The 17185-nt window shown below is 34.7% G+C and overlaps 1 protein-coding gene across 2 annotated transcripts in view; it reads left to right on the top strand.

The window, feature by feature from the left end:
- step (cytohesin steppke) overlaps positions 1 to 17185 on the top strand; it is a 375568-nt gene that overhangs the window by 111582 nt on the left and 246801 nt on the right. For both annotated transcript variants that reach the window (XR_016548776.1, XM_090397533.1), the window contains exon 5: positions 9491 to 9609. Coding sequence is in view for 1 of the 2 variants with exons in the window: in XM_090397533.1 (XP_090253659.1) it covers positions 9491 to 9609 (119 nt within the window). In the remaining variant the exon portion in view is untranslated. The remainder of the gene's footprint in view (positions 1 to 9490; positions 9610 to 17185) is intronic.

The raw sequence follows: 17185 nt of genomic DNA, 5'->3' as shown, positions 1-17185 counted from the left end.
TTTTTTTCATAACTGATGTAAATAAATGTCTTGTTTACATACATAAATGCTACATCAGTTATGCACATCTATAATCGCTTAAAAATATCATTAAATCATTACATGCATATAAAAGTGGGGGTGAAAAAAAAAGGCAGTAATTCGCTATGCAACAGTAGTCTGGAACCTAATCATGCTGTGACATGAGTATACGTGTGGTATATTAGTGCTTGTGGTGTGCTACGGTTTTTTTTCAGTAATTTTTATCTTTTTTTTTTTTTTTTTTTTTTTTACCTGGTCTGGAAACCCTACTCTTGAGACCAAATGAGGAACTTTTTTGAGCCACTTCAAGCCTTCAGTAATAAGTGGGGTGATGGTCTCACAATGGGTGATATTTCCTCTCCCACCTAAATATAATTACGTGCATCCTGCTCACAGTGTGATTCAAACCTGCAGCCTGTTATTTGGAGAGCAGATATGTTAACCACTCAACCAACCATGCTGACAATGAGACAGTTTTGTCAATATTCATATCCCACATGTTACTTGGACTACTTTCTGCATGAGGTGGTTGTCCCTAATTAGCTAAAGGATTCAGTTTCCTTCTTAATGCATGTTGTTTTCTGCTTTCATAGCTACTTGACAATTTTATTAGCTGATATCCATCTGTCTAAACAATCCAGGATCTTGCCCTACATTTCCTGGCCTGTAAGTGACATCTCACTAATTGTCCCATCACCATTATCTTCTTCCTATTTTGTATTAGGCTGGTCTCATTCCATCTTTTATATTGTCTTCCAATTGATCTCTTCCCTATAGGTTTGTATTCAAGGATTTGTTTGGTGATTCTACTATTGTCCATTCTTCCAATATGCTGTTTCCATTTCATCTATAGTTTTGGATATATTCTATTATTGGTTGTTCATTCATTTCATCCATGATTTCTTTATTTCTTTTATGATCTAACAAGGTGTATCCCACGGTTCTCCTCATAAATCTAATTTCTGCTGCGCTTATTCTTCTCTCATATCCTTTTCTAATCGTCCATGCCTCACTTCCATAAGTCAGCACTGGTCTTGCTAATGTTTTATACACTTTAATCCAAGTATGTTTTTTGTACCTTCGAGGGTTTAAAACTTGATTTATAATATTTGAAGCTCTATTGAAATTTGTAATTTTCATTTCTATGTCTTTTTCTTCTCCGTAAGTTAGGTGATATCCAAGGTATTTGAAAGAGTTGACTTGTTCAATAATTGTGTTGTCTAAACAGATTTTACTTCTTATTGGTTCTCTTCCTTTAAAGGCAAGTACTTTTGTCTTCTGTTTTGAAATTTCCACATTAAAATTTTGTACTATTAGATTAAAATGATGGATAGAGCACTGCAGATCAGTTTCAGAGGTTGCAAGTATAGCCTGATCATCTGCAAACAGTATTGTGTCTATATTAGTGTGTTTGTTAATTGGGATATAACCATGTACTGTGAGTCTCCAATGTCTTACTGTAGAATTCATATAGATTGTGAAAAGAATGGATGATAAGCTACAGCCTTGACTTACTCCCCTGTTTATTGGTTCCCAGTTAGAGATTCTTCTATTAATTTTTGCTGCAGTCATGTTGTCTGTATATATATCATGGATCTCTTTAATTAAGTGATGAGGAACTCTATCATTTATTAATATCTCAAAAAAGTTAATTGTGGTTAACACTGTCAAATGTCTTATAATAATCAATAAAAGCAATATGGGAAGTTTTTTACCTTGGGTATACTATATACATTACCAAGCAATGTTATATGAAATTGCTTGGTATACTATATACGATACCAAGCAATTTTATAAACTCAGTTTTAATCCTTTTTTTTTTTTCCCAAGTAAGCAAACAAGCAACTAAGTCAAGTTTGCACCTGAAGTATTTTCAGGTCTGAAGCAACTCGTGGTAAAGGTGGAATAAGCTCTGATCACTTTCCTTAATATCTCCCATAATGCAAAGCACATCTCCTTGCAGACATGTATGATGCTATGCATTAAGGGAAGGACCACTACCCAGACTGGTTTCGACCTTTATTGAGGTCTCATCAGTTGGAGCCAGACCCTAAGGTGGTGATACCAAAGTTGAAATAATGCAGAACTTATAAATTTTACCTATACAAGATGCCACAAGGTTCTTTGACCTTATTAAATAAAAATCTCAGGATGAGAGAAAGATGTAGAAAGTTTTTTACCTTGGGTATACTATAGACATTAAAGATACCAAGCAATTCTATAAACTTGGTTTTAATCCTTTTTCAGAAAGTTATCAGAGCTTATTCACCTTTACCACGAGTTGCCTCAGACCTGAAAATACTTCAGGCGCAAACTTGACTTACTTGCTTGTTTGCTTATTTGGGGAAAAAAGGATTAAAACCAAGTTTATAAAATTGCTTGGTATCTTTAACGTATATAGTATACCAAAGGTAAAAAACTTTCTGCATCTTTCTCGTATCCTGGGATTTTTATTTAATAAGGTCAAAGAACCTTGTGGCAACTTGTATAGGTAAAATTTATAAGTTCTGCATTACTTCAACCTTGGTATCACCACCTCAGGGTCTGGCTCCCACTGACGAGACCTTAATGCATAGCATCACACATGTCTGCAAGGAGATGTGCTTTGCATTATGGGAGATACTTAGGAAAGTGATCAGAGCTTATTCCACCTTTACCACGAGTTGCCTTAAACCTGAAAATACTTCATGTGCAAACTTGACTTTCTTGCTTGTTTGCTTACTTGGTAAAAAAAGATTAAAACTATGGTTATGAAATTGCTTGGTTTATATTTATAAAATATAAAAGCAATACGGGTTTCCCCATTGTATGCTTTTCCTATAAAATTTTTAAGGTAAAGTATCCATCTGCACAAGAGCAGCCTCTCCTGAATCCATTCTGCTCTTCTCCTATCTTATCTTCATAGAATTGGGACAGTCTGTTTTTCAGAATTTTACTATATATTTTTTGCCCAGAGTTTAGGAGACTAATTCCTCTATAATTTTCACAGCGATTAATATCACCCTTCTTGTGCATAGGAATAACTATTGCCTTTTGCCAGTCTTTTGGTGGTGGTTCACCATTCCATATTTGATCAATTCAGTATTTAACCCATCTTCACCTGGTGTTTTATGATTTTCACAACTTTTTAGAGTTGTTTCTAACACATCTATTGATATAGGATCCAAGAGTGTCTCATTATCGAAGTTTATTGTTTCAAAATCTTTATTATGAATCCAAAGGTTTTTATAATAACTTAGCCAGGTATTCTGATTGATGGGTGAAATACGTGTGTTTTCTCTTAGATTTCTATTTAAATTATTTAATATTTAAAAGTTTTGGACTGTGGGCATGTAATGTCTATTTGAAGTTTAGAGACAAAGTTTTCCTAGGACTCTCTGTTTTTTTTTTTTTCTTATAGCTTGTTTAGCAGTTGCTCTTTTTCTCTTGTATTCTATATTGTCGTCTTGGCAGGTATTCTGATTGATGGGTGAAATACATGTGTTTTCTCTTAGATTTCTATTTAAATTATTTAATATTTAAAAGTTTTGGACTGTGGGCATGTAATGTCTATTTGAAGTTTAGAGAGACAAAGTTGTCCTAGGACTCTCTGTGTTTTTTTTTTCTTACAGCTTGTTTAGCAGTTGCTCTTTTTCTCTTGTATTCTGTATTGTCATCTTGAGATTTTGTTGCTGAGTATTTTTTGAAAGCATTCCTTCTGTCTTCAGTAATTTGAGCATTATGGTCATCTGATCTAATTCCCTTTCTTCCATGCCATTTCCTCTTTTTTCCCAGTGATTCATTGGCCATGTCTGTTATAATTGTTTTGATGTTATTCCATTCTTCCTAGAGTTTTGCCTAAGTTATATTTTCTGTTTTTTCATTTAATCTTTTTTTATAAAGCCATTTAATGCTAGAGTCATTTAAAAGTCCAATCTTAAAAAAGATTTCCTGTTCAGATGAATGGGCTTTTCTCATTAACCATTGAGGTGGGAATCTTAGGTTTGAAACAAGAAGAAAGTGGTCCATTTCTGATTCATAACCTCAGTATACTCTTGTATCTAGAATGAATTTTGCAAGTTTTTTATTAGATATTACATCATCTATAATTGTCTGCGAACCACATGCTGACCAAGTATATTTATGGCAGTTTTTATTCTTAAAGAAGGAATTTGTGATTTATAAACTATTAAATACTGAAAAATCGATTAATTTTTTTTCCGTTGCTATTGCATATATGTTAACCATAGTTTTTCTACACAATCAGAAATAGGGATGTCTCCAATTCTGGCATTAAGGTCTCCAAGAACAGATATATAATAATTTTTATCTACCTTGTTCCAGACATCTTGTAGCATATTGTAGAATTCATTACTTTCTTCCTCATTGCCTTCAATTGGGGCATAAACTGCTATTATTGTTAGGTGTTTTTGATTTAGCCTTATACGAGCCTGTAATATTCTTTCATTGTGATATATATATATATATATAGTCTTCTATATTGTTTTTTTTTAAAGAATTATGGAGCATAAGCATTATTCCACAGTGGGCTCTTTCTTCTCTAGGAATGCCAGAGTAAATTTGGATGTAGTTTGATGTAAGTTTGGTTCCCTTTTGCTTCCTCTTAGTTTCTGTTAGAGCTGCAATCTTTATCTTTTTTTATGATAGTATTTGGTACAATTGACTATCCTTGCATCCAATTCCCTAAGTTCTAAGTTGCCATTTTAAAAATGTTTTCTTTTTTCCAATTCTTATCCTTGGTCAGGCCGAGTCGAGAATCCGATTTAGGCTGTCCAAATTTTCTTCCTTTATGAGACTTGCAAGCAAGGTAAGATGTCATACAAATTGGTTGCTGGCCAAAGTGTAGTAAGTCCAGTGGTAGGGCTGCTACCTTTGAGCCTCTGGACTGGCTTATCAGAACTGCATTTCCTCAGTTCCTGATGTTATGGTTATTCTGCCAATACTCAGACATCAGAGCCCCCATCTGTTAGAATCCAGGGGGTTGACATTTGGTTAGGAGAGGCTATATCTTGTGCTATCACTAACCCATTAGCTAGTCCTTCACTAAATATCTAAAATTCATAATTACTTCATAATATCTGGTTCCTCACACCAAATGGCCTCAAGAGTATTACCATTATCGTTACTGCTTTCTTCAAGTTCTGCATGGAGGGAATACAGTAATACCTGAAATCATCAGTAATACTTCACCTCTTCTTTTATATTTTCTGTCTTTTTAAAAAATGCTATAACCATCATTCTGTTCCTATGGGTACATTATCATCCTCTGTTAAACTTATCTTACTGACACCAGTGGTTTGCAGGCTGACTATCAAGGTCACAAACTCTGCACTCTTATTTCTGATACTCCTTACATCAATTTATTAACACAGTAGATTTTCCCCTTGCCCTCCTTCACACAATTCCTCACCCTATTATTCATGTCCTCTGATTCTGTTGCTCCCATTGAGGCCCTCCTTGCATTCTTATTTTGTCTTCCTTCATTTATATCACACCAATCCTGGTAGCTTACGCTCAGAATACCACTGTGTAGTTTTTGTTTACCTGACTGGCTACACACTCTCCTCCTCTCATCATTAATCTTCCCTACTTCACTCTACTATTCTTACTTAAATGCAGATCATCTGCAGCAAACAGCTCTCTCCTGACTTCAAATTTATCCCATGTATCCACTTAATTTTTCTAGCTATCATGCTATTCTTAATCATTACTCCTCTCCTCAGCTCCCATCAATCATATCTTAGCAGCAGACTCACACTTCTCCTTTACACTCTGTCCCTTCACTAAATCTTGCAACACTCTCAGATCCCATGCATTTATACTTCCTCACAGGTAATTTATTCTTACCATACTGTCAACTCTTTTGCAGTTCCTCTTCTCTCCACAGCTGCCTCAGTTCACTCCTCCTGTCATTACTCCTCTGAAACATATTTTCAATGCTTGGTCCATTTTTACATCTTTCCCCACTGTGCTCCCATAAAGCAATTTGCTGCTTTCCACCATACACCTCTTGGTGTGTCCACTCTCCAGCCAAGAGGCTGCAGATTCAAATTCAGCCAAGGGCATGGATGTTTGTGAGTGTCCTACTAACCAACTACAATATGTACTAAATAATAATATTTGGTTAACCGATCAAGTGTTGATCAATATTTTATTAATTAACTGGACCAACTAGTTTCGCCACACTTATCTGTTGGCTTCTTCAGGGCACTTACACATAGGTTTAAACACTCTCACAATTATGCGTAACTGCAAAACTGACTTGAATAATTACAAATGAAATAGTATCGAACGTGAGTGAAACACGTATCGCGTGTACAAGATCAGCTAGCTGTTGCTGAGGAACCTTCTGTAGTTTGTATTAAAGTTCATTTCTTCGTTTTTAAGGCTCTGATTAGGGTTTTCCATATCTCTGGCAGTATTAGGCCTTGATTTCTGTTAAGGTTCACAGTAGAACGGGCGACTGTGGCTGCTTCTTTGAACATTCTTGAATGATAATCTTCCTCTAAGTAGGGGGAACAGCTTTTGTCCCACTCGATGACATGGTTAGTTGTGGAGAAATGAGACGATAGCCCAGAAATGTCCTGTCTGTTGTTTTTGACATAGCCAATGTGCTCCTTTTGCCTGATTTCGGGGCTTCTCGAAGTCTGTCCGATGTAATTAGAGCCACATGAGCATGGAATATTATAGACTCCAGCATATTTGTAGAAAGGATGGTTGTCTTTTGGAGATCTTAGTAGTTTACAAATAGTATCTATAGGTTGAAATGCTACTCTTATTTTGTGTTGTTTGAGGAGATTGGCGAGCTTGTTGGAGATGCCACTTACATACGGAATTGCAATCGTTTTTATATATTGAATCTCTTCTTGTTCTCTTTGTGGTGGTTCAGAGAAAAGGATTTTATTGACTAGTCTTCTTGGATAGCCGTTCAAGTACAGATTGTTGGAAATAAATTTTAACTCATCTTGAAGGGTCTTGTTGTCTGTTGAGATGCAAATAGCTCTTTTCTTTAACATGTGTATAATGCTGAGTTTATGTGATATGTGGTGAGAGGAGTTAAAATGTAGGTAGCGACCTGTATTGGTCGGTTTTCTGTAGACCGATAGATTTAAACTGCCATCAGTTTGTTTTTTGATTAAGATGTCTAAAAACGGAAGTTGTTTTTCTCTTTCAAGTTCCAGAGTGAATTTAATTGAATGAATACCAACGAATTACTACACAATCTATCTAACTGGCCAACAGACTTGATTAAAAAACTAAAATCGATGCATCCTTTAACTCCGAGACTCTATGGAGTTCCAAAAGTGCACAAAGAGGGTATTCCTTTACGCCCAATCGTTGATGCAATCAACTCGCCCACCTACTTATTGTCAAAACATCTCTCGAAACTCCTACAGCAATGCATCCACAAGTCAGAGAGTTACATCAAAAACTCTGGACATTTCGTAGAAAAGCTAAAAAACATCAAGATATCGGATAATGATCTTCTAGCCAGCTTAGATGTCACCTCTCTCTTTACAAACGTTCCCGTAGTAGAGGTCATTGACATCTTAAGTACCTTATTCCCACAAGATATAACCGTATTGTTTGCTCACTGCCTAAACTCCAATTATTTTTCTTGGAAAAATAAAATCTATCAACAGTTAACAGGCTTGGCAATGGGAAGCCCACTCTCACCTTCATGTGCTGACCTCTTTATGGAAGACTTAGAAAACAAAATCCTATCACAAATTTTTCCTAGACCTAAAATTTGGTTTAGATACGTGGACGATATCTTCATCATATGGAACAACAACAAAGATGACATATATGATTTTCTCAAAAAGATCAACGCTTTCCATCAGTCTATTAAATTCACTCTGGAACTTGAAAGAGAAAAACAACTTCCGTTTTTAGACATCTTAATCAAAAAACAAACTGATGGCAGTTTAAATCTATCGGTCTACAGAAAACCGACCAATACAGGTCGCTACCTACATTTTAACTCCTCTCACCACATATCACATAAACTCAGCATTATACACATGTTAAAGAAAAGAGCTATTTGCATCTCAACGGACAACAAGACCCTTCAAGATGAGTTAAAATTTATTTCCAACAATCTGTACTTGAACGGCTATCCAAGAAGACTAGTCAATAAAATCCTTTTCTCTGAACCACCACAAAGAGAACAAGAAGAGATTCAATAAAAAAAAACGATTGCAATTCCGTATGTAAGTGGCATCTCCAACAAGCTCGCCAATCTCCTCAAACAACACAAAATAAGAGTAGCATTTCAACCTATAGATACTATTTGTAAACTACTGAGATCTCCAAAAGACAACCATCCTTTCTACAAATATGCTGGAGTCTATAATATTCCATGCTCATGTGGCTCTAATTACATCGGACAGACTTCGAGAAGCCCCGAAATCAGGCAAAAGGAGCACATTGGCTATGTCAAAAACAACAGACAGGACATTTCTGGGCTATCGTCTCATTTCTCCACAACTAACCATGTCATCGAATGGGACAAAAGCTGTTCCCCCTACTTAGAGGAAGATTACCATTCAAGAATGTTCAAAGAAGCAGCCACAGTCGCCCGTTCTACTGCGAACCTTAACAGAAATCAAGGCCTAATACTGCCAGAGATATGGAAAACCCTAATCAGAGCCTTAAAAACGGAAGAAATGAACTTTAATACAAACTACAGAAGGTTCCTCAGCAACAGCTAGCTGATCTTGTACACGCGATACGTGTTTCACTCGCGTTCGATACTATTTCATTTGTAATTATTCAAGTCAGTTTTTATTCTTGTCAGTTTTGCAGTTACGCATAATTGTGAGAGTGTTTAAACCTATGTGTAAGTGCCCTGAAGAAGCCAACAGATAAGTGTGGCGAAACTAGTTGGTCCAGTTAATTAATAAAATATTGATCAACACTTGATCGGTTAACCAAATATTATTATTTATTAATTTATGATCAAGAAAACAACCTTCATGATACAATATGTACTGCTGTGACCTGTGTCCTGGCACAGTATGACCTTTGATATTTTTGTGTTGTTAAAAAAAAAATCAAAATTTTTGACTTCTCTACCACAGGCACCTTTTTGCTTAAACCTCCAACTACCAATTTCTTTTCTAAATGTCCTGTTTCACTCTGCACATGCCTCTATTTGTTCTTCAGCCATGCCAATTCTTTTTCTAATATTCTAACTCATGCTTATATATTTCGTACTAGCTTCTTTACCATAATATTGTAAAGTATGGTAAAGAAATAACATCAAAGTCAGAAATTCATATTTCTGACTTTGATGTTATTAAAATGCATTATAGTGCATACATCAGTACATTTGATGTGATATGAGTGCTGTGATTAGTTTTGAAATTGTATTTTTTTTTACTTTTTTTTATGCTAATTGCACTGCCTCGTTTCCTTTATTTCATAGCAGTTCTGTTGTTGATGATGTCAATTGTATTTAAAATAGGGAATTGAGTATTTGATAGAACATGGTCTTCTGAAGAACACTCCTGAAGATGTTGCACACTTTTTATACAAAGGAGAAGGTCTCAATAAAACTGCAATTGGAGACTATCTAGGAGAAAGGTACTGAAAATATTATAGAGTTCATTGTTGTGTTGTCCTCATTTAACTTAAAAATTTTAGCATTATTCCAGAGTTGCAATTGAATATAAATAGTTGTATTTTATCTTTTAAGGTGAATTTCACTAATTGGCGTTACTTTGCCATCTCCATTTCACTTTGAGTTTAAAAGATTTTGACTGTGTAAGTGTAGTTGATTCTCGCTATAGCAAATACTGTTATAATACACTCATTCCTTATAACACACTGCCAAAGTCCTAACCAAAATTCTCCTGGGCACAGTGCTGTTCTAAAAATAAATTCACCATTGCAATCCATTCACTATTGCTGAGGTCCACACCAGTTTACTGTAGTAGCAATGCAGTGGGATAGTCCCGTATAGAGATGAAGAAGTTAATGGCTGAGAAAAGAATCGAGATGATGAAACAACCAATATTTACAAAGGACATTCGGTTTAAAATGTGCACTGTGAAGTTGCTGTCAGTAAGGAAGGGAGTGAATAGTAATTAGAATGACTCGAACAGAAAGAGATATCTCCTGTTTTGTATGTCATTAATACATGGTGTTCATTATAAAAATGCAACTTGTCTATACAGTATTCTTACTTTTATTTATTTGTTTTTTTTTATTTTATTTATTTATTTATTTTTTGCTACAAAAAATTTTGAAATAGATCATCTTTCTCTCACAAATATGGACATTCATTCTTTCATCACCCGTCATATCCTTATCAGTATTTGAAAGCAAATTGTTTGTTTTCAGTTCCTCTGTACCATGAAGATTAATGCCATAAAAATTTGCAGAGAAAATCAAGTTACCTTGGGAAATTATTCATGAAATCAACTGCTTAGAGAAATATATAGTAATGCCATTCTTGTTTGCAAAGAAATCTTTCCTTGCCCTGTAGAAAACTAAGGAGTTTCATTGTAATGGATATCAAAGAATATTGCACCAAGAATAATCCAAAGGGGATTAAAAAAAAAGGAAAGAGGGGAAGAACCAGAAGCCATACTTGAAAGTTATGTAACAGTATGGTGAAGAGGGATGTGAGGAGCAGATTTTTTATATGGAGAATTGTGAGTGATTGGAAACGCATTACCGCAATATGTTGATAATGGGGAGTGTTAAGGATTTTAAGATTTAGTACTTGAAATATGTTGTCAGTTTAATGAACCTCCCATGATGAGTGCCGACTTTGTGGAGGATGTAATAATAAGAAGAAGAAGAAATAAATCATGGAATGTTTTTCATAAGCATTTTTACTGTGTTGTTGCACACTGAATAATATGTATGGTTGCCAGTCTGCTTGATTGTTGCCTGGAAAAAGAGCTGACCTTAACAATGATTATCTGTGATTTTTGGCTACCCAATAGCAAATTCATTTCCTTGTATGGAGATAAAGAATTATGATTGCATTCTAAAAGGTAATTTTAAAATGACCTTTCTCGATATCCTTGTCAAAATAAATGAAGAGAAAACAAGGTTATCCCTCTCCGTATACAAAAAACCTACCACAATGAGAAGATTTTTAAATGCTGCTTCACACCACCATCCATTGCAAAAGACAGGCATAATTAAAACTTTACGAGACAGGGCATACAATATATCAAGCACACCAATTAAAAGGAAGGAAGAACTGCACTACCTGAAACAGAACCTCACACTTAATGGTTTCGAACCCAAGACGATCAGAAAAAATTTTCTTAATTTCTCCTACAACTCTCTTACTTAAACAAGATTTCAAGAATGCAATCATGCTGCCTTACATCAAAAATGCCATGTACAAAGTGCTGCATTTCTCCATGAGTATAACATAAAAGTGGCTTTTTTACCTTTACAAAAAAAATCAAGATTCCCAAATCCACCAAAACCTCCACATCACCCCATATAAAAAAACCAGGCATCTATGAGATTCATTGTTCTTGTGGCATTTGTTATGCAGGCAAGACAGGAAGGTCAGGAGAGATTTGCATGTCTGAACATGTAAAAGATGTCAAAAAAAGAAGAGAACATAAATGAGGCCTGGCATTCCACACAACTACTACTGGCCATCAAGTACTCTAGCTACATACAAAAATGTCATATATTAATTAATAATAACTGTTTCACAAGAAAATTCAAATGTTTCACAAATGCTTAGGATTCCTACACAATGATTCCTACACTTAGGATTCCTACACAATGCAATAAAAATTAAGGCTTAATTTTACAAGTATGTCTGCTTTCATCAAACAAATTTATCAATGAATTTACAGTAACAAATTTATCATTTGTATTCTGGTTTATCAATTATTTAACAGTTGTGAAGTTATCAAAAACATCTAATATGTGTAAAACTTTTATGTGCCACTACCCCTGATGATATGAGTTTTACATTGCATGAAACTTGTTGAGTTTTAATTGTTTAATTTTAATAAACTCCTCATGTTACGATGTGGTCTCAATACCTAAAACTTCCTACAGAACAACCTGTATTTGTATTGCATTAATAATGTCTGTTTAGCTTCTTTTGATTGTTTATTTGTATGATTTAGAGATTTTTACATTTTCTTAATGGGACAGATAATGAAATTTTATTTATTCTTTTAAACAATGAATTGGCTTATAAATTCTTTTGTTATTATTTACAGTATCAAGTCTTGATAGACATATCTGTTTACCTTCCCCCCTTATCAGCAGTGCATTATAATTACTATTCACTTCCTTCCAATGTAACTTCATACATTCTAAATGGAACTTCTTTTATAAATATTGGTTAAGTTTGTCTTATCAGCATCATTTTAGATTCTTCTCTCGTATTTTCTGCAATTTCAGTTTCTCCTTTTAATTTATCCTTTTATTGTACCAGTATCCTCCTCTAAATATTTATCACTGCAGCATACTTATAAGGAAATAATTTTAATTTCACCAGTTCTTTTTTGGCAGTTGTATAATGAACCTATATAATATTAACCACTTGTGTTCTGTTCATTGAAGTGCAGTCCAGTGATATAATGCATAATTTCCATCTCATTAGTGAAAGTGTAAAAAAAAGCTTATATCTTGCAACATTGAGCATGCAATGCTTCCATAAAAATTCATCAAAACAATTTACTGAATGGCAGTTTATTGAAAAATCTGTTCATTGAATAAACAGTTTCACTAACGAACAGTTCATCATAAAACACAGGTTGCCAACAAAAATTTTCACTGATAATTTTCAATGAATTCCTTTCATAATTCATCAGAATAGTTATTTTCTTGTTAAATATTGTTTTAAATTATTCTCTCCATAGATCATTCAGTTTTTTGGAAATAACTGGGTGTCCCATCTAGGACACCAGGAACCTTATCATGGCATTTGAGTTGAAGGCGAGTTAAATCTCATACAGAGGTGATAGTGTAAAATCTCATATGATAAATAATTTATCGTGATCATTTTTATAAGTTTTTTTTCTTTAGAAAATTGCACATAAAGAAATGTCATTGTTTGCATTATTACTATAAATCCTTTTGTATGTAACAACTTAATCACAAAAACCTTGTTAAATGAATGTGATGCATGAAAAATGACATCACTATGTAACCATGTCCATATATGACAATTCTAAAAGACGCGTGAAGTGTGACGTCGGAATGTCGGCCCATGACCATATATGGAAGTTTCGAGTGATGCACGCATTCATACACATGAAGTTTGGGCCTTTAACAGCCCCAGCATCGGGAAGGATTTCGTCTTAGGGGTTTCACCTCTTACCTGGATCTGCTGCCATGTGAAGTCCCTGTCAGTTGTCTTAGGGTTTTCACCTTCTCTTACCTGGGTCTGCGTCCACTGTCGGTCATCAAAAGAGAAGCATCTTAGCAACTTAGGTTTCTCAGCCTTCTCTTGTCTGGGTCTGCCACCATGTAAGATCCACTGTTGGTCATCAAAAGAGAAACACTTCTTGAGGTTTTGCCGTCTTTTCCCTGGGTTCACCGCCATTAGAAGTCTGCTGTTGATCACCAGCATAGGAACTACTCATTGTACGGTCATTACTGCCACGTTACCGAATTAAGGTTCTAGAAGGTGCAGAATTATCGACAACTCAGATGAAGAAATTTGGCAGGAGATCAAGAGTGAGTCAGCATAAAGAAAAAGGACAAAAGATTCGTGTAATGGACTGTGCTGAATGAGAGTATTGTAAAGAATGCAACACATTTTAAGTACCTAGATATGTAATAATTCCGAACAATTCACATCAATTGTGTGTCTGTTCGTAGTCAGTTGTGACAACATAAATAATTATAATTTGATTGTATAAGTTAACGTTATAAGAGTAAAAAGAGTACTGTATGAAGTGGCATAAGTTATTATTGAGTTAAGTTTACTCATGGTGTGCTTTTAAATGTCTATAAGAGTGATTAGTTAGATGTATTAAATTGTATTTAGGTTTGAAGAGAGAACTAAACCTAATTTTGAAATATTTATAAATAAGTATGAAGTGTAATAAATTTAGTTTAATCCTTTATCCAAGTGTGAGCAAACAAAGTTTGCACCTGAAAGTATCTTCAGGACTGGGTTAAGGTGGTGCAACACCAGGGCAACTCGTTGCAAAGGTGGAGCAAGCTACCAACACTCCTATCTCAGTATCTCCTATAATGCAAAACACATCTCCCTGCGGCTATGTCTAATGTTTCAAAATAAACTTTCAAGTATGAAGTGTGATTCGTTTTGCAAATATGCTAATATGGATCAAGCTGTATAATAAGAATTCTTGATTTAATTAAACAGTTTGTGAGTAACACGTTGGACTGATTTTGTCAGTGCACTATCCCTACAATAATCGAACCTGCATATGATTGATTAATGAAAAATTGAGTATCTTTCTTAGATTAAGTGATTAAGATCAAGCCACAACTGAATTAAAGTAAAGATCAACTTTAGCAGAGAATGAGAACAATATCTGCTTTGTTCTTAGTTTAAAAAATTATAATCTCTCTCTCTCTCAATACATAGTCTAAATGGTGCAGTCAAAAAACAAATAAATTTGTTCAACTATAGAGTGTGAGCTAATAAGATATAGTACTATGTAACAAATGGCAGCAGCCAACAAGGCAGCCTGCATTTCACCACATTTTAGGATGGTTAAGAATAAGACAGCGCATAATTATTAAAGCAGGTTTTTTTTCTTTCTCTGAAACTCAGGTTTTTCATCCTGCAATCAAGCAAAGTAGTCAAGAAAATGCAAGCAATTTACACAAAGTACACCTATAGGCATTGACTTAACAATTTTATCCTTTAATTCTGTTTACGAAATGTGAGGATACTTGGGTGGATATGGATACTAAAGGACTTGTAGGAATCAACGATAATGATGATTTTAGAAATTTTTTGATAATGTGTGCATGCTACTTGTTGGATATGTGGCGATTCATCAAGGGAAATATTGATTTGTTTTTCAAGATACACTTTATACCTAAAATTGTTTTGCCTACTTTTTCCACAACAAATGATATAATTGAAACAATATTTGACAAATTTTAATATGGATCCTTAAAAAATAATAATAATAATAATAAAATCATTAAATTTTATTCAGCTATAGTGGAATTATTAATATTGTTTGAAAATTGTTTAAGAAATTTTTCTAATAAAAATAAATCAGTTGAGAACAGAGTTGAAACAAAAAACTTCTTGTTGTTTTGCAAATCCCAAAGATTATTAAATTTCACATTCAATTTATGTTTTTGCAACATATATTTTCCACATGTTATTATTATTATTATTATTATTATTATTACGGGCAACTCCAAGGAGTCCTTAGACTCATCGAGGGAGACCCTAAACATCATGTCAAGAACTATTCAGTCAGCATTCACACAGTATCTATCATACTTTGCTTTGAACTCATTCACAGTTGTGGCATCTACAACATACTCTGGCAGCTTATTCCAATCATTCACCACTCTCCAAATAAAAAACCTAGTTCTAACACCCTTGCTAACTATACTCTTGCTCAGTTTCCATGGATGGCCCCTAGGTTCTCCCACCACCAGACCTGTTCTGAAAAATTTCCTCTCAATTAATCTTGTAAAAACCCCTCAGTAATTATGAAGAATTAACTATTCTTCAACCTATTCTCATAAGGTTGATTCCATGGACCAGCTACCATCTTAGTCACTCGCCTCTGCATCCTCTCTACCTCCTCCCCATCAAGAAGAAACCCTGGTGCCCAGATCTGGGCACAGTAGTTCAAGATGGGATCTTATCAAGGCTCAATAAAGAGGAACAATAACCTGCTTATCTCTGCTCATCAAAGTATTCTTCAGTAACCAAGTGATCTGATGAGCTGATTTAGCCACTTTTGCTATGTGCCCCCTAAACTTCAATTCCCTATCCACCAACACTTCCAAATCTCCTGCTTTGTCAATTTCTTGGAGTACAGTTCCACCAATGTGGTATACCGCTGCTAATCTTTTCACCCCAAAATGCATAACCTTACACTTTGCCACATTAAACTGGCATCCATTCTCCTTAGCCCAGTCTGCCAATCTATCCAAATATCATGCAAAATTTTGACATCATGTGTATTCGCTATTGCTCTACCTAACTTTGCATCATTGGCAAATAAATGAACAGTTCCTCTCAGATCCTTTCCTATATCATTAATGAACAAATTAAATAGCAGTGGTCCAAGAATAGAACCCTGCGACACACCACTAGTCACAGGCCTTCTTTTGGACTCTACTCCTGAATAAACTACTCTCTGATATCTCTCCATCAACCACCTTCCTATCCATCTCACCAACCCTATATCCCCATGTGCTGCAGTTCACTGATTAGAATTCCATGTAGTACCCTGTCAAAGGCCTTAGTAAAGTCCAGCAGTATCACTGTAAACCCATTACCCTTATCCAGTTCAGCTGTCACTGTATTATAAAATGTGAGCAAGTTACTGAGGCAGTTTTATTTTTGGGACTATATTATCCTAATAGTTTTGAAAAAAAATTAAAAACAGGAACAGCTTAACAGATTTGTGTAAGGATTTCAAATACTAAATCTGAGAAAAATCTATGTACTTTAACTTTCATATAGCCAAGTGGACAAAGGGAATTTAAAGGTACTTATCATTTTATGAATTGTCTCTGACAAATTATTATTATTAGTAATTGTAGTTTGATCAGGAATGTAAGAATTCCATTGCCTCAAGCAGCTGTACTTAGTGTACATTTTGTTGCAAGTGGATCATCTGGATTGGGGAACAAAATCTCTATTTGCCTGTGCCAAAGATTGATGATGAATTGCATGATTAAATGCTTGTTTTTGTATGTGTGTGTGTGTGTGTGGTTCTGCATATTTATAAATTTAATACATTGCAGCATGCTGATGTTTTGATGCGGGGGGGAGGGGGGATATAACTGTAAAACATAAAATGATCATAATCACTGGTAAATACGACACAGTTCAAATCAAAATAGGGCTGTTTTTTGCAATAAACCCTTTTTGTGTTTAATGTGCTATGGTTAAATACAACTGTAATAGAATTTTTTGGTATGCCTGCTATAGCTTTTTGAGTTAAAAGTATGTTCAGTTTTTATTTTTGAAGAACTGATTGTTCTC

Source organism: Typopeltis vanoorti, chromosome 9 (assembly GCF_054136105.1).
Source record: "Typopeltis vanoorti isolate ZY-2024b chromosome 9, IOZ_Tvanoo_1.0, whole genome shotgun sequence".
Lineage (NCBI taxonomy): Eukaryota > Metazoa > Arthropoda > Arachnida > Uropygi > Thelyphonidae > Typopeltis > Typopeltis vanoorti.
This window is presented reverse-complemented; position numbering and strand designations above follow the sequence as displayed.